Here is a 26,614-nt window from a genome sequence, read left to right as displayed (position 1 = left end):
AATACAGTTTTGCAACATGGGTATTCCTTTTGTGGTAACCATTTTCATAGTACTGTAAGAAGTTATGAAGTGATAGTAAAAATATTCCCAGTGAAGAGACATTCATGCGAATATCAGCTGTGAACAGAGGGTGGATTTAGGGCATAGTGATATGAGTTCATGTCCATCTTATTTTCTTGTGAAGTAAAGGCTGATTGAAACCCTTGTCATGTAGTAATTGACTTTTACAATGTCTCTCCATATAGGTATTTAAAATAAGCATAAACTACGCTTATGTTCAACTCAGTCTTTTAACAAGTGGTTTAGAGAAGTATGAGATCTTTTCTGCTTTTATAAATCATCTCCATCATCTGTGCTAAAGCTGCTTCTTCTACTGCTCTCTTTTGATGCAGCTGGAGATGTGGAGGACAAGAGTGGGTCTGTTCCAAATGGAGACACTGTGTCATCCAATAAAATTTCCTCTAGTCGTTGTTCTTCTTTTAAAGCTGCGCTGAAGGACAAATCCGTGAAGTGTGAGAGTGGATCAGAAAAGGCTGTAGATCCATCGCAGACACCAGAATTTTGTCCATGTACCAGAGGCATTTGTTGAGGGTAGTCTACAGAGTTCTCCTCTGGATAAGACTGTTGCTTGATGACCTGTGCAGCTAAATCAACAGCACTGAGCGAAGACATGACTGGAAGGCCATGCGCACGTGCCTGGATCTCCAGCTCCTAACATGTCAAACAAAAATAATTAGACTACAATTTTAAATGAGAAAACAGTCTCTTCAGAACAACTGCAGAAAGCATACAAATCATGCACGGAAAAATTATTATACCTGTTGCCCAGTTGTGAGATTAAAATTTAAAATATTGATTTTTTTAATCTAAGAAAATTTGCCACTCAAGTGTTTTTACATCCCTTTCTGTCATTAAGCAACTGTTCTACAGGAACAGAAGAGGTAGGACAGCCTCTCTAAAACCATTGCATGCTGAATCTAATGCAGGTAGCAGAAAAATGTTGCAACTTGATAGTTCGTTATAAAACTGCTATCCATAGAAAAAGATTATTTACTTGATAATGCTCATATTATACAGATATATGAGTAAATCCATTATGTAAGACAATCTTATGTTTTATGTCTACCTATCTACCCATCCTGTTTCCATAGGTTTGTGTCTATATTAGAATCTTGCTTTTCAAGCCATGAAGAGCTATATTTTTTTCGTGTCAAAAGCAGATATTACATAAGGCACTCTTATCAGGGAGTGTAATGAATTAAATAGTTTGAAAGGGAAAAATAAAATACTGAAGAGAACATTGTGTCCAGTATTGATTTTTGGCTGTGGGAAAATGCTTATTTCCTTTTTTTCTTTGTTTCTAACACATGCATAATGAAACTGTTTATAAAAATGCTCAATTAATTTTCCACTAGTTACTTTATGTAAGCTGTAATCATCAAAGAAATTTCCTAGAAATCTATAGAATACTTGCCCCAATATACACAAAAATAAATTGGCAATTTATTTTTAATAAACAGCATTTGAGAAAAAATTATATAGATTAACAAAATTTGATGGGGAATAAGTACTGAGAAAGCTTTGTAGTTCATGGCAACATTTATACAAACCTGAATTCGGAGTAGAAGTCTTCTGTTAGCATGCTCTAATTTCTTCTGCCTGTGTTCTAATTCCCTGGCTCTCTGTTGTTCTTTTTGTAGCCACTTGATGTACTCTACCGATGCTTTTAAAATAGTTCCTTTGTTCCAACGCATATCACTGCAGAATGTAGAGATAACCTTTTCACAATTGTGCATGTCAGCAGAATTCATAAGAACTTACAAAATCTTTTACATTAATATGAAATAATGATTTACATGACTATTATTCACTCTTAGATATTATTGCTTCTGAATGGAAATTTTAATAGAATAGTTAAGAAGCCCTTATATAGTAAAATTAATCCCAGAATGAAAATAAGTGTCAAAAGAAAGTAATAAAGTGACTTTTTGTGGGGGAGCTAAATGCAATATCATGATTCTACCATTACAGTTTTTATATTTTTAGTGAAAATTGCTTTTATTATTAACTCTAAGATTAAAATCTATGTGCAGTATTTCTGCATTAATGAACTAGGAAATATACATTACTGAGGACTTAAGCCTAAATTTTTAAAGATCATTTTGAATATACTACTCCTTTTACCCGACTTACTAATGAGGTTGCTTTTATGCTTGTAGAGAAAAAAATGACCTGTACTGAATGCCACTCCTCATTGATGACAGACCAGAAAAATCACACTTTCATAACCATAATGACTAGGGAATGACAAAAATCATGTTCAAAGATCTTGAAACAATATAAAAACCAAGTTAAAATCTACAGCTACATGCAGACTCCAACTCAAAGTAAAAGCTTTGCAAAAAATTAAATTAAACTTGTCCATCATTCAGGAAATCATGGTTTGACTTTCAGCTTACAAGCAGCCTTACTAGCAACAAAACACTTGTTCAAATGAAACTGTTGAAAGACTTTCACATATCCATTTATCAAATCTTCATGCATTCCTTTAAAGTCTTGGAACAAGAATGAATTTTGCTGAAAATGTTTAATTTCTAATACATTTCAGTATTTTATGATACAGGATGGGTTCACTGCATTAAATGTACAGATATATGGGCTTTATCCAAACTATCTATTTCGTTGCAAGATTGCTTGAGCTGAGCAGAAGGTTGGCCAAGCTTCTGGTCCCAAACAAAATCATGAGAAAGAAAAGTTGTTAAAACAAGTAAGAATCTGATGCTGGGAGGGACAAGCATCTTTTTAAAACCTATTCCAAAGACATATATTTACAAGCTGACATTTATGGAGAAAAAAAAAAATTATATGCCTGGCTATTATCACTTTCCCTTATTCATAGAATCATAGAATATGCTGAGTTGGAAAGCAGACATCAGGATTAGTAAATCAAACTCCTGGCCTTGCACAGGACACCTCAAGAGTCACCCTGTGCCTGAGAGCATTGCCCAAATACTTCTTGAACTCTGCCAGGTTCTTGAACTCCTTGACCACTTCCCTGGAGAACCTGTTACCAGTGCTCAGCTACCCACTGGGTGAAATGAGAACGTTTTCCTGATATCCAACCTAACCCTCCCCTAACTCAGCCTCATGTCATTTCCTTGAGTCTCGTCACTGCTCAGGAGAGTGAAGAGATTGGCACTTGCCCCTCCATTGCCCCCCTGAGGTTAAGCACCCTTAGACATTTCTGCAGTTATTTTTCTTCTGAATGTATAGTGCAAAAACCAGGCAGGTACAGGATTTAGGGGCCCAGACCACCTAGCTTTTTCTGATGCTTTACTAGGGATAAAACTTATGGAGCTGATAACTTTAAAACACTAAGAAGAATACACAACATTATTTGTGATAAAGCATCACAGTGTTTAACCATACCATAGAATTCAGTTCATTTGCTAGAGATTTGGGAGCAATAGTGTCTAGATCCAAGAGTGCTCAAATTCAAATGTCAGCACTCTTTGGACAGCACACTGTGAGGCTCCAGCATACTGGGACCTGCTCTTCTCTCAGTGCTGCAGGCCAGAAATGCACAGATTATGGGATTAGAAGGTGAGGAGGTCAGAGAGAAAGTAATTGTTGCCTACAACCTTACTGTCTAAAAAGACAAAACATAATTGTGTATGTATCTGATTTAGACATTTCCTGGTCAAAAAAGCTTGAGCAGAGGTGGGACTGGGAGCCAAGATCATAATATATCTCCCCATGATGGATGAATCATCTCTTGGCAGTTCTTCTGCCTTCTCCTTCCTGTCCCTGTACCTCTTGAACAGGTGGGAGGACAGAATTTCTTGCCAGCATCCCATGGGATCCCTCCTAGGAGAGGGCTTTCTCCTCTCAAATGGCTTACCTCTGTTTAAACTGTAAAGGTTAAGGAAGCTTTTAGTATTAATGTTTTCTGGACAAATCTTTGACCACTATCACTGTGTCAGTCTCATTGCCTTCACATCTCTTTGGAAAGTTAGGTAAAATATTGAGAGGTCCCTGTTCATGACTAAATTGCAGTGGATTTTGAAAGGCAGTAAAGTATCTGTCTGTTCTATTCCAGACCACTCATGAATAAAGAAGCTAAAAAAAATAAAGTTAGCAGGAAAGAAGTTTTCAAACGGAGATTCTCCACTGCCATCTCAGATATGAGCTATATATGCTATATGGAGAAACACAGTCTGCCTTGAAACAGATGTTAGGCTTTATTAAGTACTAAAAACAAAACTAAGACAGGTTTGAACTGATGGTCTGAACTTAAAGATACAGCATTATGAAACTAGAAAAAAATCCATAGCTGGAAAAACGGAACTAACTGAAATGCAATAGCAGCAGAAAAATTTGAATATATCACATATTAGAAAATATTTCATAGTGTTTTCACTAAAATATCTCATTTCAGTTATAAAATTTTATGAAATAAAAATAAGACAAAATTATTCCTGGTTGATTTTTTTTTTATTGACATATGAATAAGTCATAAATACATAAGTGTATTTGGAATATTTTTTATTAAATTCATTCCTGTTACACTTAATTGTTACACTTAATACCACCTTGTGATATGGTTTACTTTTAGTTCACATTTCCTTGATAGCTTTAGTTTTTATTTCTATGGTAATGATTTTTTTCCATAGTTTTACATAAATATTCACTGAAAGACTAGTTTCTGGATTCAAGCTGCCAGAGAGATGGATCTGGTTCCCTTTTATATGAGATACATGTAGATAGATATCTCTTGTGGTAATATTTACAGATCTGAGAGGCAAAACTGTAATGGAGAGCTAGGATAAAAATGCAGTGTTTACTATTTTTATTGAAGAGACTGTTCTTTAACCTGTGTACACGTGTGTGTGTTTTTGTCTGTGCCGGTGTGCATATCCCACATATGGCTTCTCCTATGTACATATACTGGTTGGTGTCATATTAGATGAAGAATATTGATGTTGAACCTTCCAGTGTCTGAAGGCAACACAGCAAAGGAACAGCTGGTGACCTCAGAAGTCAACATGTATTTCACTTCTTGTGCCTCTTTACCAGGATCTAACAAAAATACTGAAGGTGTCTGTGCTGATTCTGCATCACAGACCCTCTTCATTCATTCTAGCCCAGAGCACCACACAGCAGTCACAGCACAGTGCTGCAGAGAAGCAGAGGCTCTATGCAGATGTGCAGGGCTGGAAGAGCAACAATGCAGCTGGTGAGGATGAAGGCAAATTTGGGCTGCTTAAGGTGAGATTCCTGCATAGCAATAGTCTGAAGTGCATCTTGCTCTATATATCAGGCAAGTAAGCAGATTCGTCTTTGATGGGAAGAAAAAACAACTCAGCATTTGAAAATGGATTAACTCAAAACACAAAAAGTGCATAAGAATTCAGAAATTCTCTAATCAGTTCGTTTCTGTTTTTCTCTGAAAACAATGAATTCTAAATTGGTACAAATAAAACTACCTGAAACGTTCTAAAAATATCACTAAGAGATTGTAGTTTTTGCTTTTTAGAGATTTGTAGATTGTGCTTAGAGATAAAAACTGAAATAAAAAGCCCTAAAACCACATTTTTAGAACCTTTAAAAATTGAGGAATAACTAGCAGTTGTTACTCATTTAATTGGAAGCTTCTGTATAAAAGCAGACTAGGATTCTTAAATGTTTTTATGCTAAAAATTTAGATATAGACCTGTTTATCTCCAGATATGGCAGGAATTCTTTTCTTCATCTTGATCTTTCAGTTCTATTAATTTGCTTTTTTATTTTTTTTTTAATTTGTCATTTGTTTTTCTTAGTCTTGATTTTTATTAAATGTGTGCATGGGACCATCCTGTAAACAATTAAATACATGGGAAATTTTAATCCAAGCCAACTCATCTGAGAGCAATAAGATGTTTTGCCAGTCTGGTCATCAGAAATGGCCTTTGCAAAGGAGGATTGCTTCTTTGTTCCTCTGTGAACGTGTGGTAGAGTAATTTGAAGTTTCTAGCTAGCTAAAGATGCGTGAGTTTAATTAACAGAGGTCCACCACTAATAACAAGAGTTGTATGGAAAATTAAAAGAAAAAAAGTAAAAGACACATTATGTTTTATTAGTCTCTGAATCCTGTCTACTCCTAACTTTAACATCTGAATCTCTCTACAAAACTCAAATGCCCAGAACAAAACACGCAACCGTCACCAAGTAGCGTTTCCCATTTTGGAGAAACAAAACGTAGAAAAGAGACTGATCTTCAGCCCATTTCCATTGATTTAACTTTGCTGAAGTCAAAGTAGCTTCACTAGTTTATAGAAGTTGAACTCCTGTAGGAAGGATGGGAGCATCTGATCATCTAAGATTAGAACTAATTAATAAAAGCAGTGCTTGAGAGAGTGTGATAGTTACAGAGTTTGCTAGACACAGGCCAGTTACTAATAACAAATACATTTGCAAAGTTGAAACTGTGTTTGCAGAACATTTCTTTCCCTGTTTCTGAGAAATTAGTTTTAAACTAAAGAAATTTGCTCAGATAAGTACTTGGAAGGACTTGGTACTTGTTTTGAGGACTTGCACAATTGTGAAGCGTATCACTCTGAAAGAGGCAGCAAGTTTGCACTTTATAACATCATGAGTGTACACAAGCTTTTCCTTTGCAAGAAATGTGTCTGTGCTGGCTGCTAGAGGGTCTGTCCACAAACATCCCAGAGGTCAGGCACAGGTAGATACAGAGAGCAGAAAGGAGAGAGTGAGAGCAACCCACTGCTTCTGCCCAAATCCTCAGCAGTTCTGTTAAACATTCCAGCTCTGTAAAGCTACTAGAATTCTTGAAGGAAGGGGCTTTTTCTTGTTTAGCTTTCTGGCAATTACTGGCTTAACTACCATTGAGCTCCTTCTTGTGTAGGCATTACCAGATTCCATCACAAAAAGAAATCCTGTTAACCACCTTTTAGATGGATTCTGAAAGGTTGAACACAAATGGAAAGGTGGGTATAATTAAAGGAGCAGGTTATGAGTTTTTCAGCAAAATATGACTATTTATGGCATTTTAAAAATTCTATTTTTGAATTATTCTGTAAAACTCATTTGCATTTCTGAATCATCTAGCACTTGGATATCTAAGCATTGAAAATTAAACAAAAGAGTCATAGTTCTTTGTAACTTATCTTCATTTTCTAATGCTGATGAAGTGAACTTAAAACACCCATTCATTTATGCAATGTAATACGCACTTTTCATCATTAAATTAGGAAAAAAAAAAAGTGAAAAGAATAAGGGTTTAATCCAGTCAAAAGAAAGTCCCTGCAGACGCTCTGCAGGAGCCAAACAAGTTCACTACATCACCAACAAAACAAAAGTGAAATAAAACCCCCGCACAGCACTTCTAAGAAATATAAATCACAAAAGGTTTCCAAATGGCATAAAAAATGTTCTTTTCTGTTTCTGATTCTGAATGCAATCTTCTTGAAGCAAGCCATCTGGGACAGGCATGCTAACCACAATGGCTTAGTTTGCTCTTCAATGCAGAGGCTGATTTTCTTCACTGTCATTATACTAAGTATCAGTAAGCTTTCTCCTTTTACAGCTAAGTTTGCACAATAAGAAGACTCTTCTAAAATCAATATGAAGCAAAATTCTATGTGTGATAAAATTTTACGGATCAAGTATTGTAAGCCATGATAAATCTCTTTCAAAGAAGAGAAGGCAGACTGGGGGCACTGTAAGTTGTTATGAAGTAAAAAGCAAGAACTGAAAGAGAGAATAAGGATGCTGAGCTATGATTTGGCAAAAGAAGACCATACCAAAAGGCAACAATAGTTTTGATCTGCTCAGCCAACAAAACATGTCCAGATTAATTTATTTCACCTAAAAATACATTTTTTTAGAAGTGCTTACACTTCTTCAAATTAATTTATCCTTGCACTAAGCTATAGCAAAATTATGTTGCAACCTGTTTTTTCAAAAGTCCTGCACATTTTGATGCCTTTTTTTCTTAGCACCAACTTAAAAGCTTTTCAGTAGGCCTGCTTTCCAAAGGAGTACTGATTATCAGCCTTTTGAAGACAGCAGTCTTCAGAATGTGAGATACTTAGGTTCACCTTGTGCTTTTGTAAACATGAAACACTCTGGGTCTGGTCACACTACTGAACTCAGTCATGGGTTTGCAAACTAATACAAGATAAGACAATGATTTCAGAACCTACACTTGAAACTTTTTCATCAGGCAACAACACCAAAAACCGAGGGTGAAGTCCGTCATCCACTTACTGGAGCAAAACTGCAGGTCCAAGTAAATCATTTTAAGACACGCTGAAATAATTACTCAAAGTATTAATGTTTAGATTAAATTTGCAAAGTCAACCTGAATCCAGACCAAAACACATAAGTGAAACACCTTTATAGGCAATCAAAAAGTGTAACTGGAATTAGTATGCCATGCCCATCTCTAATTGCAGTATAGCCAGTTCATATTTTTGCTTTATAGCTGCAAACCAACAGTGCCATCCACTGTTTTTTTGTGAAATCTTTCAATTACTTGCCCAAATGGTATTGAATACTGAAAGATGCATAGCAAAATTTAAAAACTTCTATCAGTTTCTGCCTAAAATGGATCTCATGGAGAAAAATTTATTTAGCTACTTTATCACTTTTTTAAAAACTCCAAATTTAACACCTTATTCCATATTAATAATAAAAAACATGCCCATTCATCCAATCTTTGGTGGATGCTACAGAAGTAGATGAGTTTGTGAATTCTCTAAAATGGATGCAGTATTCTAACTTTCTCTCTGGTGGCTTCACTTCAAGTAAAGCCAATCTTCTACTTGTGTAAGTCTCATACAGCTTTGTATTGTTGCAGAAATCCTAAATGCCATCAAAAGTTTCTTAGTCCTAAGGTTAAAAAAGCTGAAAGATCAATAGATTTTTTTATTTGAAGTATCATGCACATCTGTATGGACATGCAAATGATAAAGACAAAATCTGTATAATCAATTCTATGCAAGTCACAATCATGCCAGTGCATTGTCTTAAGCCTTCCCTGAGCAACAAGAGAAACCTAACGCTAAAGTTCTGCATTAAAATTCACTCTGAGTTGCTATTGTTAATCCTGCAATGGGCTTTTCTACAAGGCAGCTTTTTTCCTGTTGATGACAAATATAAGCTTTAAGGGAACGCACATCTAGTTCAAGCAATATGCATTTTGTGTTTCTCTAAGTATATGCATTAGTATAAAATGATATTATTATAGCAATTATAGCAATTACAACTTTTATCCTTGCATTTTAGGACTGGTGTTTTCATTGCACTGAGTTGAGGACTTTTGAAAAATGCTCAGTTTATAGACTGTTAAATTGATTTTTCTTTTTTTCCTCTTAGTCAAAGGGCAGACAGTGACAACATAAATTTTGTGTTTTCCCACTAGAGGGCCATGGCAAGAGCTGAAAGCATCACTACTTCCTTCTCCAGAGACTACACAATTGTGCTGGGGGACAGAGGGACGAACTTTCTGCTGTTTGGCTTATCTTTTCTTTTTTGGTTCTTGTTTGTTTGTTTGTTTGTTATCCCTTGAAGTGGCAGTCTCTCTTAAACACCCTGGAATTGCTTTCATATTATTATGTTTTCACATAAGTTTTTCCAACAGGCACAATACATCTGTCAAAGGTTTGTTACTTCAACAGCCTGATCTGAGACAGTGACCTGGCATGGAAGATTTTGTATCCCATTACTCAATCCTATAGCCAGTATACACAGCTGTCTCTTTTTTCCTGTATTAATACTATAAATATTATTATAGGAAAGAAAATTGAACTCACGGATCATTAGACTTGGGGATGAGTGTGCCAAGCTCCTTGATTCGGTAATTAATATTATACCTTCTTCTTCTCTCAACTGTTAAAAAGAAACAGTTACTATTTTCATGGTGAAATATTTTTTGAGAAATTCAGCATAAAACATTCTAATTAGTTAAAAACATGTTAGTCAATATACAGAAAAAATCTTCCTCAAATACCAGTCCCAACATGAGCTCCTATCTGTCTCTGAGTTACTCTCAGGATAAACTCTATCATTAGTACCATCTGTATCTTACCTTAAGTGTAGGTTTTTCCCTTATTTACAGTTAGATTTTTAGAGAATGAAATTGTCACATATTGTCTAAATGTGAGATAACATTTCTTTTGTCTTGATGTTTATATATTCTTTCTCCATCATGCTCCCACAGAAGAGATTTCAGCTTAGTGGAGTCTTGATGGTGACTTCAACAGGGATACAAGACAATTCATCCAGAAATTGATATTTTGGCAGAACTTCTGTTACAGATCACAAGGCAACAGCTTCATTATCCCTTACTTACAATTACCAGCATTAAAACTCACAGAGAGTACATAACTACAAACATATCCCCTCACTGAAACAGAGCAAGATTATGTCCCAAAACCACTTAATCTGTTTCCTTTGGTGATGGACAGCACAAAAATATTTATGATGATTTTTTAAACATAGAGAAAATGATAAAAAACCCACCATGGTTTAAACAATGAAATATATTTTCTGGATTTAAATTTATGTAGGGTATCTTAGTTCACTTTGTAATTTAGTTAGAATGAAAGAAGAGAAAATAAATTTCTTAAAATTAGTACCCCCTCTCCGTACTCTGAATTCACTTTACCAGTACCGGTATCCAGGCTGGTATACATGATTCTTCAGAAACTTTACATTTTTCTAGTGAATAGGTCCAGACAACAGCTCGTTGCTTTGGGGAATTACCTGTATGTTATTTTGACACAGAGTGTATTCAGTGAGAATGTAATTCCATTAGGGCACTGCTGGGTGTCAGAGACCACTAGTCTCTACTGGTGTTCTACTGGTGTTCTACTGGTGTGACCTCACACTTTTGTCCACTCCCTCCATTTTAACTTAATCCAAATCTCACTGAATAAGCAGGATTCAGCTTTTCTCCATCAGTAACATCACACTGAGCTCCTTCTCTTGTGCTTTGCATCTTGGAAGACCTTTACCTTGGGTTCAATATGCTAATGCCCCTGTACTCTGTCAGACCAGTCCTGGCCAGCCTAGAACACGGGCAGAATTGATACATGCTCCATGTTTGGAGATGGTCACTTAAAGTCTAACGGACTAATTTTGAGTATAAATACAAAAAGCCCAGTAGAGCTAAGTTACAAGTGTCCAGCCAAGGGCATCCTAGTGGGTCTTCCAAGGCTGACTTCAATGAGCATGTCACTTTCAGTCACAGCCCCACCACCTGGATCACTTTTACACCTCTTCTTCCTGTATATGGAATTGTTTGCTTCCTGTCTGTGTGAGGCTCCTAGGTTTGTGCAGCAGTTAGTTATTCCCTCCCTTGCAGATTCAAGCTCCAGGAACAACCTGAGTTATTATTTACTCTGATGAAATGCTCTACCTTTCACTTAACAAATTAAAGCATCTCAGGTTTTCTGGTGACAATTCACATATTGAGAAGACAGGATTTTAATCCTCCTGAGTGTACTACTTAGTGAACCCCTGCATTGCATTGGAATGAATGTGTTGGATCTTGTAGGAGAGCCAGGTGTGCAAAAACACATAGGAGCTGAAAAATTTATAATATGTATTTCAGTTGTGTTGGCAAAATAATGGCATGGTGCAAAAAAAAAAAAAAAAAAAAAAAATTGAAGAATATGCTTTAACTATACTGTCCTATGGCACAATAGCTGTTGTTTAGTTAATATTCACACTGTGGAAAACTGTAAGATATTCATCAAAAAGTAGTCAAATAAGCATTAGCTAAAAAACAAGGCAAAGAAAAAAATATCCTTACAAGTGAATATTTATGAAATTCTTTTTCATTATATTTTTGCATTTTTTCCTGAAAAGAAACTTCCAGTGGTTGTGTCAAGGAGTAAGGGGGTGGAGATTTTTAAGCTTGGAAACATGTTGCAATAGAACTTTCCTGATGTATGTCTGTAACCTTTGCAGAGATATCGCAAGTTATCAGTAATATTTCAAGCATCAAATTATACATAAGCCAAATAAGAAAATTATTTTTCAAACTGCATGGACGGGATTATGAGATAACATTCTTTGTTTGGAAGAAAAAAAAACCCCAAAGTCAAAAAACATAAAGTAATATTTTAAACTCTGTGGCATGAAAAGGGATTCCACTTTTTAAATCTAAATCCCTTTTCATGGTTCCATTCAGTATAGAGTCTTTCAAAAGGAACTTTCTTCTTTTTCCTGTGCCTTTATTAGTCCTTGTTATTGGAATGTGCAAAAACATTTCTGTGAAATGTAGACCTTTATTCAAGCTGAAAATCTGAAGATTGTATAATTCAAATCAACTTTCAAAAACTTATTTTTCAGACCCTCACTAAGAAACCTGATCCTTATAAAAGAGTAAATCACACTGATAAAGCCTTTATATGCAACACATGATTATGTCCAAGCCTTTAGATAGTAGAGCTATGTCCTGAGATCCTTTGATCTCTGTAGTGTGCACCTGGAGCCAAGCCAAAACAGATGCTGCCTGTCCACAGCAGCATCTGCATGGCCTTCAGTTTAGTTACCAGCGGCGAGGAAAGTTCTCAGGCATTTCTTCTGTGATCAGGAAGGACTATGACAAGCCAAAGCAAACAATGGAGTCAATAGTGAGATCTGGCATCCCTAAAGTATCTATGATGAGCCTCTCTTTCCCCTCGTAGCTCCAGATAACTCCTACCCACCCCCTTTCTTAGTGCAGCAAAACTCCCCATTTCTGCCCTAACAAGACAGACAGCAGCTGCGTTGGCATTGCAGAGATTACGTGCTAGCAACATGTCTAAAAATCTTCATGGTCTGTCTGTAATCCACAAAAAAGTTACAGACAGATATAAGGATGCGGTCTGGAAATTCTAAGTAGCAGAAAATTGTGCACAGTGATTGCTAGCACATTGTGCCAGTGGATGTATACTTCCAGGTATGTAATTTCATGCAAGTAAAGTCGTAAATCCCTCTTTGATTACTAGAACAGCCAGAGAAACAAGATAGAGGTAAGAGAATAACTATGTAAATAATGGCTATTAACTAATTACCAATTTTGTTGAAATTCATAGAATCATAGAATATCTCAAGTTGGAAGTGATTCATAAGGATCATTGAATCCAGCTCCCATACCATTTCTGTTGCAAGAACTGGAAAGGAGAATTTGAAAGTTGTAAATGCTTTATTCAACACTTTGCAAAAAGAATCCTGTGGGCTTTTTGTTTCAAATTATGATTTAGAGGGAAAAATTGTGTCATTTTATAGGTAATCTTCTTCTAGTAATGAAACTGATGTTGTTATCTATCCTATATAAAGTAAAATGTTTTTTATTTTTCTAATATTTAGACTGAACTATGAATTTCACTGTGTTCTAAGACTGTTCCTCTGGAACCAACATGCCTGTCATCTGTACGTAGCTGCACTGCTGTCCATAAAGGAAACAGAAGTGGATGCCAGATGACAGGGGTTACAGGGCTTGTGTCACAGTCAGAAGAGTCAGAACACTGGTGAGTCTCACGCAGTCCTGCACTGATCTCCTCTGGGGACGTACAATTTCAATAACTTTAAGAGCTTAGCAGCTCTGAAGTTGTCTTAAAACCTATGTAATTTTTTTTCCTTCCCCCTCACCCATAAAGAGATACAGCCTCTTGCTTTGGTACTTCAGTAAATAAGGCGCAAAGACTGGAATTTCACTGTTGCTTTTCTCATAACCTGCCTCCTTTCTTGCCTGCTTTGCACTGTAATTCTTAGAAAAAACCATCAAGTAAAGTGTGCTACTGTGAAAAAATGTCAGGAGATTATATGGGAATAAATTAATTGCAATATGCAAAGTATTTTGAAAGACAAAAGTTCAGAGACAGAAATTAATTTCAAGAAAGAAAGCTTTATGGTTGGTTGTGTTTGCAGTCTGAGTTCAATTTGATTAGCCTGCTGAGATGCTGGTCTAGAAGAAAAAAAGAGATGTGGTAGCAAATGTATAATGGTTTTGCATTCTCCATACACTCCATTTAACAAGATGGAAGATGAACATATACTTACTGAGATTGTGGTTATCCTTTTTTTGTCTCTCCTTTGCCATTGCTCTTGTATCTGCTTCTGACAGAAAGCAACAGTTATTAAAATAGTCCTTAAGATGCAACTCCAGTACTTCATTCATTTTTTGAAAATGGCTTCTTGTCTCAAAGACCAGACTTCCTGTCCTTTTACTGCATTTCTATTTTTATTATTAAAACAGATCATAGGCAAATCTTTATGCCACCAGTACTAAATTTTGAGCAAATCTAGCAGGTTGCTTAACATTTTTAATGGCACTTTTTTAAAATTTAAGAATGTAGAAATGCCATGGAGGGGTATTTTTCTCCAATTTCCTGTATTTTATGTCAGGATAAACCTTACAGTACACTAAGGTGAATATGGATTTTCAATATCCCATAATGCAAGAGTTAATCAGATTTGTAAGATATTGAATAAACTCACTGTTTCATTTGAGTGACATTAATAAACTGTACATGATTTTTAGCATTCTTTGGATTAATTGATTGTAACTTTTAAAGTTTTTAATCCACTAATATAGCTTTACCTTGAATAGTCTTATTGTAAAGTTTTAAAAGAACTATTTGTTCTACCCTGGAACAAGCTTAATGGATGATAATTTATTTATATATATTTAGTCAGGAGCCAGCATGTGGAAGAATATACTGTTTTTCTAAAATATTAAGGTTTTTTAGAAGCATCATGTTCATAAAAACGGGGCAAACATGGTTTCTGAATTGATAAAGAGAAGAACAGAAAGAAAACATTTCTCCTTGATCTTTGCTCTTTTCCTTAAATGAAAACACAAACTGAAAATTCTCGGGAATTTAATTATGGATATATTTTTTGTGGGTAAGATCTATTTAAGTTTTAAGACACACACCATCACTTATGCAGTTATATACCAAAATCTCAGAGTTCTTTTACCTGTGAGCTCCCTTTTTACTGGTAGATTAGCTGGGCAAGAAGCATTTGTGAGACCCATATTAACTGGTGCCATTCCCTGGTCACTGTTATATATATCCAAAATGCTGCTAGATAGCTTGAGGAGTAGGGAAGGAAAGAAGAATAAGGGAAAAAAAAATTAAAATAAGGAAAAGACTTAAAAGATTTTTTTTAAAAATGCATGTAAGGTGCAAATATCTGCATATGGATATATGTACATATACATAAAGGGAAGGTTTCCTGTTACACAATATTAACTAAAATTGAAAGCAAAGGGTCCTTGTCTGCCATTTTTCTTCAGGGGACGTTTGTGCAGACTTCGGATCTACAGTGATGGCAAGATATGAGTCACAGTGTCTGTCCTTCAGTGGCTTCTACATTATATTTTCTAAGTCCAGGGTTGCCACAAGTACATTTTAAATATCCATTAGGTTGAAAGTCAACTTTACCATGCTGATTTTAACCATACTTCCCAGTATGATTTTTTAACCACAACTCTAAACTCTACATTGGTACTTCATACAGGGCCTGGTCTAGCAATATAGAGATCCAGGGACCTAGTTCTATGTAATAGTTAAAATTAGAGTGGACAGAACATCAGAGAATATGCTTTGAGGAAAGGAACTGTACTCTTGTCAGGATAGACCAGATAACCTAGTGGTTTTAACATGCATACCATATAACCATGTATACCAGTATCCTTATTCCCTTAAAAAATACAGTATTATTTAAACAAGCCCATAGAATGCACTCTAAGAAAAGTAAGGCTAAAGTACATGGATTTCCTTTACTTGAATAACTTTACATATATAAAATAACTGTAAAATATGTAAAAGTTTACTGAAGAACAGTTCAAGTTTTGCTCAGTTTCTATGACCTTATGACCAACCTTTCACCATTGATCTTTTGCAGTAAAAGAAAAACTTTTTTGTTCGATTTTATCATGCATATAAATTTGTGCTGAGATTTTTGGGGGCTTCTTTCTGGCCAGCATTCAAGGACTCAGAAACTGAGTTTGGGTCCACATGAGCAAGATAACAGAAAATAAATCCAAAACTAAACAAAAGCAAAACATCAAAAACTCTAAAAGGACTAAAAAGTGGATGAAAAAAATGTGGATACAACCACTGACTTGAGATAGAAAAGCATGAAAGGAAATTAGGAGTTATTTAAGAAAATTGTTTTTCACGTACACGAAAATGTGTTGTTACATATTTGCCCATCACCTATGGATCCTGAAACAACCTGGAATTTTCCAGGCAGGTTAAGATACCAACCACAGGTCTACTGGGAACCAGCTTTTTTGAGACTCATGTAATTTCTCTTTTTGTAGAGACTGTGAGCTTCACCAGAAGTTACTTTGAATTTTGCAATTTTGAAATTTTACAAATTTCCCAATTACTTGCTCAGTGTGAAGTTGTTCCATGGCAGTGCTTCCTATATTTTATATTAAAACTGAAATTTTAAAATAGTTTTATTTTTTAAATAATGATTTTATTAAATTAACTAATAACTTTACTAGATCATCTAAGAATCTAGTTTAAGTTAAATTCTCCTAGTTCTATTACATACAATGAAATGAAACAATCACAATTTTTATTGAACACACTTAAAAATGTGCTCATTTTTAAACTAGAGCTTTATTACTTGGGAAAACTGAAAATTCTTGAACACCATTACGAATCACAACACCAAGTCAGTTTTGAAAATCTGCTTATACATTTGATCTCTCAATGAAAATACTTTTTAAAAGAATGTTTGGAATTCAGAGTATTACTCAGAACAAGCTATGTTTAATATGCAGGATTTGAATGCTAAGAGCGTTGTCATGTTAAGTACCTTTGTTTCATTTGAGGGGTAAACTGACAAGTATTACAGAATTCACTGCAGCATTTTCTTTGTTCCAGTAGTAGGATAACTACATTAAAAGAGTGAGCTTATATTAGCTCTAGTCATATTTAATGACTTCCTACCTTCATGTTAATGAATTTGTTTTATTCAAATGATGTGAAAACAGAATGACATAAAAAATTGAGAGTCATTGTGATTCCTACACTCCTACACATCCATGTTCCAGTGGACTCTAGAAAGGCTGTTATATGATTTAGGCTACTGTTTTTGTGAAATGCTAGGAAATAGTAACCACTGAAAAGAATATAATCTAATAAAGCATCTAAAAATGAGAAATACATATGTGTCATTCTTTACATATTTCACACAGCTGTGTACATAAGTTCAATAATTTGCATGTAACTGGTGGCAGTCTTCAATTTAGTAGATTATCAATGACATTAATGAGAAAACAGACTTATACACCACAATTTGACACAAACATGAGATGCTTAACTGATTTCTTCTAATATTCAAACATAAATTCACATTTTTCCTTGAAACACAGTTAAATTTCTAGTCTATTTACAAAGGTGTGCATTTAAATGACAATGTCCAAATCCAAGAAGAAAGTTCATGAATGGCCGATTTAGCTGGCAAGGAAAAAATACCAACAAGCCTCAAAGTTCAAAATTGTGTGACAGTTCAAAAGAGGTTGAGTAAATTCAACTTAAAATCACAGGTAGCATTTCAGCTGAATTCAATTATATAGTTGGTGAAGGAAATTCCATACAACTGCTGAACAATCTCGTTCCTTGCCTGGCCGGTGATGCTGTCCCTGATGTCGCCCAGGACAGGGTTGGTCCTCCTGGCTGCCAGGGCACTGCTGACTCAAACTCAACTTGTCATAGACCAGGAACCCCAGGTCCCCTTCTGCGGCGCTTCTTTCCAGTATCTCATTCCTCACTCTGTACATACATGCAGGGTTGCCCCATCCCAGGTGTGGAATCCAAGACTTGTCTTTGTTAAACTTCACTCAGTAACTGTCCAGCCCTCTTGCCTATTTCTTTTTGCAAAACATCTCTGCCAAATGTCCCAGATCATCTGTTTCATGCAGATGCTCTCCAGCATTCTTCCCCCTGTCATTTCATAATTTTTATCAGCCATTGGGAAAACAGAATCACCACTCAGCATGGAGATTATGAAAATGAAGCCAGAACCCAAGTAATTCAACTACTGATGACGACAGTCCTATCATCTCACTAATTAGAAGGATTCACATAATTGTTACTCCAGAAGGGATGGGAAGGGAAGAAGAGACCGTGGGGTAACTCTGTATTTTAGGGAGTGTTTTGATTAATGATGCAGATTATAAGGTTGAATGTTTAAGGGTAACAATCAGGGGGAAGGCCAGAAAGGCAATTTTATAATAAACTTACTTTAAAAATCACATAAGAAAGATTTCCTTTATAATTAATAATTTTTCTGATTACCAGAGACTTTTATAAAATACAGTCAAAAATGTGTCAAAGTATTTTGTTGAAACTCTCTACCTGAATTTACTCGGCATTGATATCAAGCATGAAAAATGCCAATGAATTTCTTTGCTAATGTAACTGAACACTGAGAGCAATCTTAGAGCAGAAATTGGCCAATTTTTATACAATATGGGGAAACATACTTTTGGTGTGACAAAGAAGTTATTTTAGAAATGTAGACATCTGTAAGCAAATAGTTTTCAAATTATAAAATCAAAATATATAGCACAATATATTAAAGAAATTGTGAGTCAAAATACATCTAGCTGTTTGGATGTACCAAAACTCTATACATCATAATGCATTTTTTTTGTTATAGTGTCCTTTAAGAAGGGGAAGTTTTTGCAGTACTGAAGCTTTAAATAGCTTCCAGGCCTACATTAAAAGATAAATAACTAAATAAATAAATAAATGTAATTTCACAAAAATTCAACATGATGTTACTAAAGGTACAAATCACTTAAAATGGCCAATTATACAATATGTGTATGATTATGATTTTGCAAATCTATAGCACTGTGAAACTTGATAAATCCCAAAACACTTTAAAAATCCAGCTGATCCCACCATATCAAAAGCATATTCGCGTTTTCAGCTTAGATGTGGAAACATAGATATTTGGGTATGAAAATTCCTAGGTACCAGCAAATCATTTTTTGCAGGTGTCATGTTGGTTCACACCTGCGTTGTTCTGAGAAGTCCTTGTAAGTCACATATTTTCCAAACCTTGCATTCAGGATACTTATATTTATGTATATGTAACTAGGAATTTAGATGCAAGCTGCTCATAAGGAATGAGAACAGAAATATTAAAATTAGCAGAATATAATATGCCATCTGAAATTCCCACTTCTGAAATACAGCACAATTTGGACAAAATATCAACAACCTTTAGCACAGCAAATGGTTAACTGGGAATAACCAGTGAAAATGCAGTACAGGAAGAGAATAATACAATATCTAATTAAAACTGCAAGGAGCATTAAAGAAAGCAGACTGTAATTAACGAAGGTAGAATTTGGCAAGGACACTGGGGTTAACATTCTTCCTTTTGTATGAAGTGTCATGGGATCTTCAATGCCTGTGTGCAAAGACTGGAACATGAGAATTTCCATTCAAGGATCTCAGTCCTGAAAGATACTCAACTTTGAAGCTTAGGCCAATTATAAAAGCAAACTTCAGCTGGACTACCTGAGTGAATACACCTCACAGGCGCCTGTGCCCTTGTGCTTGCTGACAGCATCCAAGGGAAGTACTATGGAGGGCTCATCGAGAGAAGATTGTTTTGTTCAATACTTGGGTCTGAACTGCTGTGCAGGCAGGATTGTGTAGCAAATACTAAGGGTTTGTTAAAAGCATGGATGACTAGCAATGGACAGTTGTGATCACAATTTGCAGCCTCTAATACCAAGTTTGGGGGGTTTTATAAAGGAAAACATTATATGAAAGATGTTGCCTTAGGAAAGGAAATTATGTGGTATTCCAAATCTTATAACATGATAGCTGTTGTCAGATATAATGGAATTTAAAAACTTAAACCAATAGTATTTCCATATCTTCCGAGAGAGGAATTCTGAATGCAGTAATAAAATGTTTGAATACAGGTTGCTTACGCCTATTCATTTGTAGTCCCTGAAAAGGTCTATGTCACAACACTGTTCACTTGTATGATCACATTAAGTATTTTTTCATTTTGGCTAATTTCTGGATGATGTGTTTGCCTTACAGTAACATTCAAGTCTATGAGGATCATGGTTGTATCACAATCCGTGTTGCACAGCCTGAATATAACAGCCCAACCCTTTTCCAAAGTCAGCTAGAGTATTCTCAATTTAAGAATTCTGCTGAAAATGGTAATTCCCAGTCTGGACTAGAAAGAATTTCCTGGACATTGAGTTAATTTAACTTATCATTATAATCTAGTTCATGAGCTGATAATGCTTTGTTTAAAATCAATTAGGTTTCATATCCCCAATATTTTTGAGTATGTAAAAATAATTTAATTATTGCAAGTTATTGTCAAAAAGCTTGTATTTTATTTCCATTTGTTGACAAATTATATTTTGTTTTGTGTTCCTTTAATGCATATGCCATTGTTTAACATCTCCAGGTGACTACTGGGAGTGAACACAGCTCCCTTAAGACTTTGCTTTGCTAAGTTAGACAGGCCATGATTCTTTAGTCAGACTTCCCATGCCATGATATGTTCTAACAAGAACATCTCTTTACTTTTTCTGCTTTGAATTAGTTTTTTCTAAAGGGTGGACACCTTTTTTTGCCTAGAGCATTCAAGGAGTTTTGTGCCCAGAGAATCCCACACTGGGTGTTTCCTCATTTCTCTTGGAAATCAGTCTCATGATGGATACTAAGATCATATTTATCTCCTTTATTCAGTCCCATCACTTTGATGGTTTATAGTTATCCTCTGAACAACTAATGTAACCAGACCTTTTTCTGTCATCCCCAGTTAATGAGTTCTCAGCTTACTGCAGACATTCCTGTTATTAGTATTTAAATGAATGACATTCCACTCAGTACTATTACATTCCTTCCATTTAAACCATTCTGTCATCACAGTCATATAATTCTTCCTCTATGATATCCTCATCCTTCTTTGTATTGGCAATACTTTTCACTTTTGCTACCTCTGTAAATTTCATCAGCCTAAATGTATTTTTTGTACCAAGATCACTAATGAAAATATTAAGTAAACTGAGATCAAGGATTGGTTATTGGTGCACTTCATTAATATCTTTTTTCTTTTAAATTAAAATCATTATTGTCTCTTTAGCTTGCTCCTTAGCCTGAAAGGAATTCTGTTCAGTTACTTTCTAAATAACCTGCACTGCTTTTTAATAAAATGTGTTCATACACAATGTTGTCAACTGCAAATCTTGGATACGCAGGACTAGCTAAAAAAAATAGATTAATTCCAGTAGGAAACAGCTCTCCATATACCCAAAGATGATGGAGGGTGTGAATCTCTTCAAAAGCAGACACCTGACATGTTCTAGTTGTCTAAAATGGCCGAAACCTAGGATATCAAGAGCTCTTCGTCAAAGGTATCTGGACTGTCCTGAGAGGTCAAAACAGTTCATCAGCCAGCTGCTTTCCCTTGAGGAACATGCAACAGACAACAGGATGGACTGCACTGTTATCCAGCTACCATTTCTCCCAGGGGCTTACTTCCTCACAGTCACACCGACATGTCCAAGTGTGATTAAAAAGGTCAAGATGCCCTGAGAGAAGACAGAGATCAGGACCAGACTGCCTCTACCACAAATCTTCATCCTGCCTGGATCAGAGGTGCTCATGAAAAGAGGCAAGTGGGAAGCAAGCTGCTGGAATAGTCCTGCTAGCAGAAACTTCCCTTGCTACCCTTTTTTGTCCAGAGTTAATTACTGCAGACAAACAACCCACCAAGCATGCCTGATTCTTGCAGTAACAATGTATGGCATGTTTCCACAGCAGCTGCTGCGCCATGCAGACCACTCCGAGGATCACTGACCTTATTACACACGGTCAGATTGCCTGCACTGCACCTGCAGGCTCGGCAAACTTAACGGGGAGCCACAACACCTGCAGCTTTACTTGTCACAAGAAGGGAGAGACTACTCAGCTGCCTAACCTGAACGGCTGAGTGCTGTATTTGCAAGAGAAAATTTATTTGGGTTCTTGGTAAAAGTTGGTACTTGCTCAGGTGCATCAAAAAACAAAGGTTTAGTGCAATATTTTATCACTTCCCACCTCTAAATATACCCCACTTTAATCATGTTTTCACGAGCTTAATTGGTAGCAACACTTCAAGGAAGAGTTTTGTAAAATGAGGCTACTTCTCCTTATTAGCCAAAAAATTTATCATACATATATTTCAATGTGTTTCTTGCTCATTCATTTTAATTACAGAAAAAGCCACCCCAGCCAAAAAAAATCAAACATAAAAAAAAAGAGAGGATTTCTGCAAAGTGTTTACATTATTATCCCATATATGCATCCCAAATACAAAAATCTCAATCTGAAATTGTGTCCACAGTTTATTTTACATATCTCATGGAAGTTTGTGTTTATGTTACTGGGGTACCAAACATAAAAACACGGTTAATTGCTTGTCATGCCTTTACTATTTAGCCATGACAGATAAAGTTCACAGATTGACATCTTAAATTGCACTGAATTTGGCCAAATAGTTGATCAATAAATGTATATTAACACATATTAACAAATCCATTTTCTAAATAACAATACCTGGTATAATGGGTGTTTGCAGGTTTTGACAAGGGGAAAACTGGGGCAGTTCTTGTACCTTCAATATGTGTTTTAATAAATTGTGACTTTTCATCTTTTCAAATTTATTGCAGACAGGATGCATAATCTTGTTATTACAAGTACTTGAGCTTGAAAGACTAGGGTTCAGCTTTCTTTTTCAATTGTTGTGCTGCTTGAAGAAAGTTAACATAAGACGTGTTATCCTTTTTATTTGTAAGCATGTGTTTGCACTATCAATTGCCAAAGAAGTTGTACTACACTGTTTTCAGAATCTAGAAGATCCCATTTACAGGTAAATTTTCTTGGTCCTTTTGTAAACACAATACAAAATAATTTTGTTTGAGAACATTGATTATATGGTCTTCAGCAATAACGATTCAAAAATATTCCAGTTTCTCTTTTTATTACGTAAAGAGACTAGCAGAAAATACTATCCTTCTCAGATTTGTTTTCATCTGAACAAATTGTATCTCCTTCTATATTTATCTTTAACATGCTTCATAATTACACAATCCTCACCCAGGGACTTAATGTTCAGATATATCAGATATATATTATGCATGAAAACTGGTTCATTTTTTATATTTCAATAATGATCATCAAGATGGTTCATTATTCATCAGAGAAAAATGAACTCTCTTCACATTCCAGTCATAGTACATTTCTGTCCTGATCATATACATAGAAGTTCATTGTCTAGATAAATGTCTGATCAAATAGGACCAAGTAAAGGAATTTTCTGGAGAATCAACCCTTTGCAAGATGTATATGCTCTTTGAATTACTACCTTTTAATTGTATTAACACTTTTAAGTTTTTAGTTCTTTTTGTCTTTTCTGTTCACAAAATTATCAGACACAGTCCAGAAGTGAAGTGGTGCTCTGGCAATGTCATCATCCAACTTGCAGCTGGAAATCAAGTCATGAGAGTACTGCCCACTAACCCCCAGGTTCTGAAAATTAAGATGGTAATTAAATCACAGATGTTAGCTATTTTACTATTATATCACAAGTAACATCACCTAATGTACTAATTCTTGGATCCACCTTACTTCAATTTTGTTGGATACAGCATGCAAATACATCTATCAAATAATTCAAATTCTTCTCTAAAAACAATTAATAAATGTCAGCACAAAAAAAAGAGGAAAAATTGAGGCTGAGAAGTGAAAACCACATTTATTTATAACATATACTCTATATACTATATGCTTTATATTATGTCCTCTGAGATGTCATCTAACACCTAAGTCTCTGAACGTATTACAATTAAGACTTCTGTGTTCTAATGTGTTCACATGGGTTTATCATTCAGAAATTAATTTTTTGTTGAAAATCCTTTCTGAAATGTTTGATTTCAGATAAATTCACAAATGCATATTTCTAGTGTAAATATAAATATGTATAAATACAACTTTAAATGTAGTCTAAATAGCTACTTCATAAACTGCTTTACACATATATTAAAGGTCTTTGAAGGCCTAGGCTGATGAAAAAGGAAGTGCTAAGATAATCAGTTGTACTTTCAGAAGTTTATTTATCAAAATGGACTTCAAGAAATCTTTGTTTTCCACAAGCTAGTTTTGTCTTGTAGTAATAACCTTGACTGCACCTGGAGAACAAATAGGTCACTGTTTTTGCCTCTGAACACACAAGTCTTTTATTCAACCTATGTAAATGTCATTGACAGAAATTCATAAAGTTGCTCTCCAGAAGGCATCATAGCCTGTGTGCTGCAGACAGCAGTGAACTTAATATAATCTTCTTTAAGGCCTGTCATGTCCTAAGGACTTCAAGTCTTGATTTGCTGTATGCAGACAACAGCACAAGATGCAGCAAAGGCTTTGGGATAAAACAGAAATTTCTTGGTGGCCCCAAATTGCAGGAATTTGGTGGCAGATCTGCTGCACAGGGGCTTGGAATTAAAAAGGAATGAATATTGGAAGAATTAGAAACTTGTTTTAACTATCCTTTTCTCTTCCTACTACTAAACAAATGTTAAGATCTGAGATAAAACCATGTTTGTGAAAGGTACTTGCATACAAACAACTGTATATTTTAGAATAATACTTTAATTTCTGTCTATTTACCTTTTAGAAATAGAAAACCAGAGAGGAAAAAGAAATTTTCACTTAGTTTCAGAGTTATGGTAACTTTACTTCAGTTGCATGTAGATTGAGTCTTTTGACTCCCTTTAGCCAAACTAGAGAAGCATTAGTAGACATTGATCTGTTAGTGTGCTAGAGACAGAGGTGAATTTTTGGTCATTTTGCACAGCTTCTGAATGCTGCAGCTATGTAAAAGTGGACCACAGTTCTTCTCCTGACCCAAAGTAATGCATTCTCTGTTCCATGAACACCTTTTCTACAGCACGAGGTAAACTGTGCAGGCAAGAGGGCTGTACACTGCCCATTTCCACCTCAAACTACTAAATTTTGTGAAATATCAAAAGCAAACCTCCATCTGACATTCATATGACATTCAAAACAGTGGCAGTGATAACAAAAAATACTTCCAGCTGCAGGAAACAAGCCTCGGGAGTTCTGAATTTGTGCTTTTCATAGTCAGATTTTTTGCAACTGAAGCAATTGAAAGACACAATTTCCTACCTAACACTTTTATAGTATTGAAGGAAGACAAAGAAAATATTTGCTCACCAGTTTTATCTTTGAGGCGTCTATTATTTCCTCAATAGTTACTGACTGTTCCTTCTCCTTCATTTTTCTCTTTTGTTAAACTTGTAAATGATACCAGAGAGTGCTAGACAGAAGTTTATATACTTAGGTGAACTTTGATTCTTCCTTGGACTTTAAGACTAATCTAGTGTAGAATGTGATTGACAAAGCATTTTCATTGATGTTATGCAGCCTTTCCAAGTTAGCCAACCCAAGCAAATGAGGCTGTTAATGTTTACTCTGGCCTTTCTCTAAAATGGTTTTGAACTTTAGCAGATGTTATCAGCTTATAAGAGTTGCCAAATTACATCAGTATTCACTAAATAAAAAATACTCATGATTATGCAGCAGGGGGCTGCCTAGATCAGCAATGCTACATGCACCTCTGATGGAAAGCTGGGTTTACTTCATGGCTGAATAATTGCAGCACTTATTGAATAAAATACTTTGGAGCATACCCACTTGAATTTCTTCTTTCTGTATGATTTCTGAGAATGGGACAGACAGCAGCTTTTGCAATCCATCCAGATGGTCACCATCAATATTTAACAAATAATTAAATACAAATTATTAGTGTCATGATGAGAAACTGTGACCTCAAAGATCTTGTAATAGCAGTGAGACTTTGCAGACAGAGTGAACTATGCTTTTACTAATAAATAGTGTCTCCCTAAAATCAAATGTGGAGTTAACAGATTTAATCAGAACTTTATACTAGCTGTTGTTAATAGAATCATAAAAATTAAAGAAGGAAAACATCTATCTGTTCTATTCTGATCTAACTTCTACTCCGTACCTGTACAAAACAAGATTTTTGCCAAATGTCAAAGGAGCAAAACAAATACAAGCAAGCCATGCAGCAACTGAGGATTTTCTCCACAAGTTCTTTTCCTGCAAGAGTGACAGAAGTGAAGCAATCCCATTGACTTGACTCCCAAGCTGACTGGAAAAAAGACATTAGCTCCCAGTCTTGGTAAAATACTGAATTATGAGTATATGAAATGAAGTCATGAAAGTGAAGCAGTGATCCCTGAAGAGGTGACCCATTGCAAGGCATCCCCTTTACAGAGTATTGCCACCTTTCACCTGCCCAGCTATTTCCCCAGCTCACAGCTGACTTCCAGCATACCCAGGTGCTTTGGTTTCCCTTCTCTGGTAGTGGTTTAATTCTTCTTTTCTTAACATTCTTGCTGCTAAGGTCATTCAAGGGGATAGTTAAAGAAAACATTTCTTAAATATTACAAATAAATCATAGTTTTGTAGAATGCTAAGGGGTTGGAATGATCCTTAAATACCAACTAGTCCCAACCCTC

The 26,614-nt window shown here is 35.4% G+C and overlaps 1 protein-coding gene across 1 annotated transcript in view; it reads right to left on the bottom strand.

Annotated features, from left to right (window-relative positions):
• Positions 1-330: 330 nt before the first annotated feature.
• The window catches only part of TFEC (transcription factor EC), an 87,105-nt gene continuing 60,821 nt past the window's right edge, over positions 331-26,614 (bottom strand). Inside the window, exons 4-8 of the mRNA XM_062491082.1 lie at positions 14,977-15,091; positions 14,056-14,112; positions 9,816-9,891; positions 1,611-1,758; positions 331-711 (exon numbers count right to left, since the gene is read on the bottom strand). Coding sequence (XP_062347066.1) covers positions 331-711; positions 1,611-1,758; positions 9,816-9,891; positions 14,056-14,112; positions 14,977-15,091 — 777 coding nt within the window. The remainder of the gene's footprint in view (positions 712-1,610; positions 1,759-9,815; positions 9,892-14,055; positions 14,113-14,976; positions 15,092-26,614) is intronic.

Source organism: Cinclus cinclus, chromosome 4, assembly GCF_963662255.1.
Source record: "Cinclus cinclus chromosome 4, bCinCin1.1, whole genome shotgun sequence".
NCBI classification, from domain to species: domain Eukaryota; kingdom Metazoa; phylum Chordata; class Aves; order Passeriformes; family Cinclidae; genus Cinclus; species Cinclus cinclus.
Note: the sequence above shows the minus strand (reverse complement) of the source record. Positions and strands in the feature narration are given on the sequence as shown.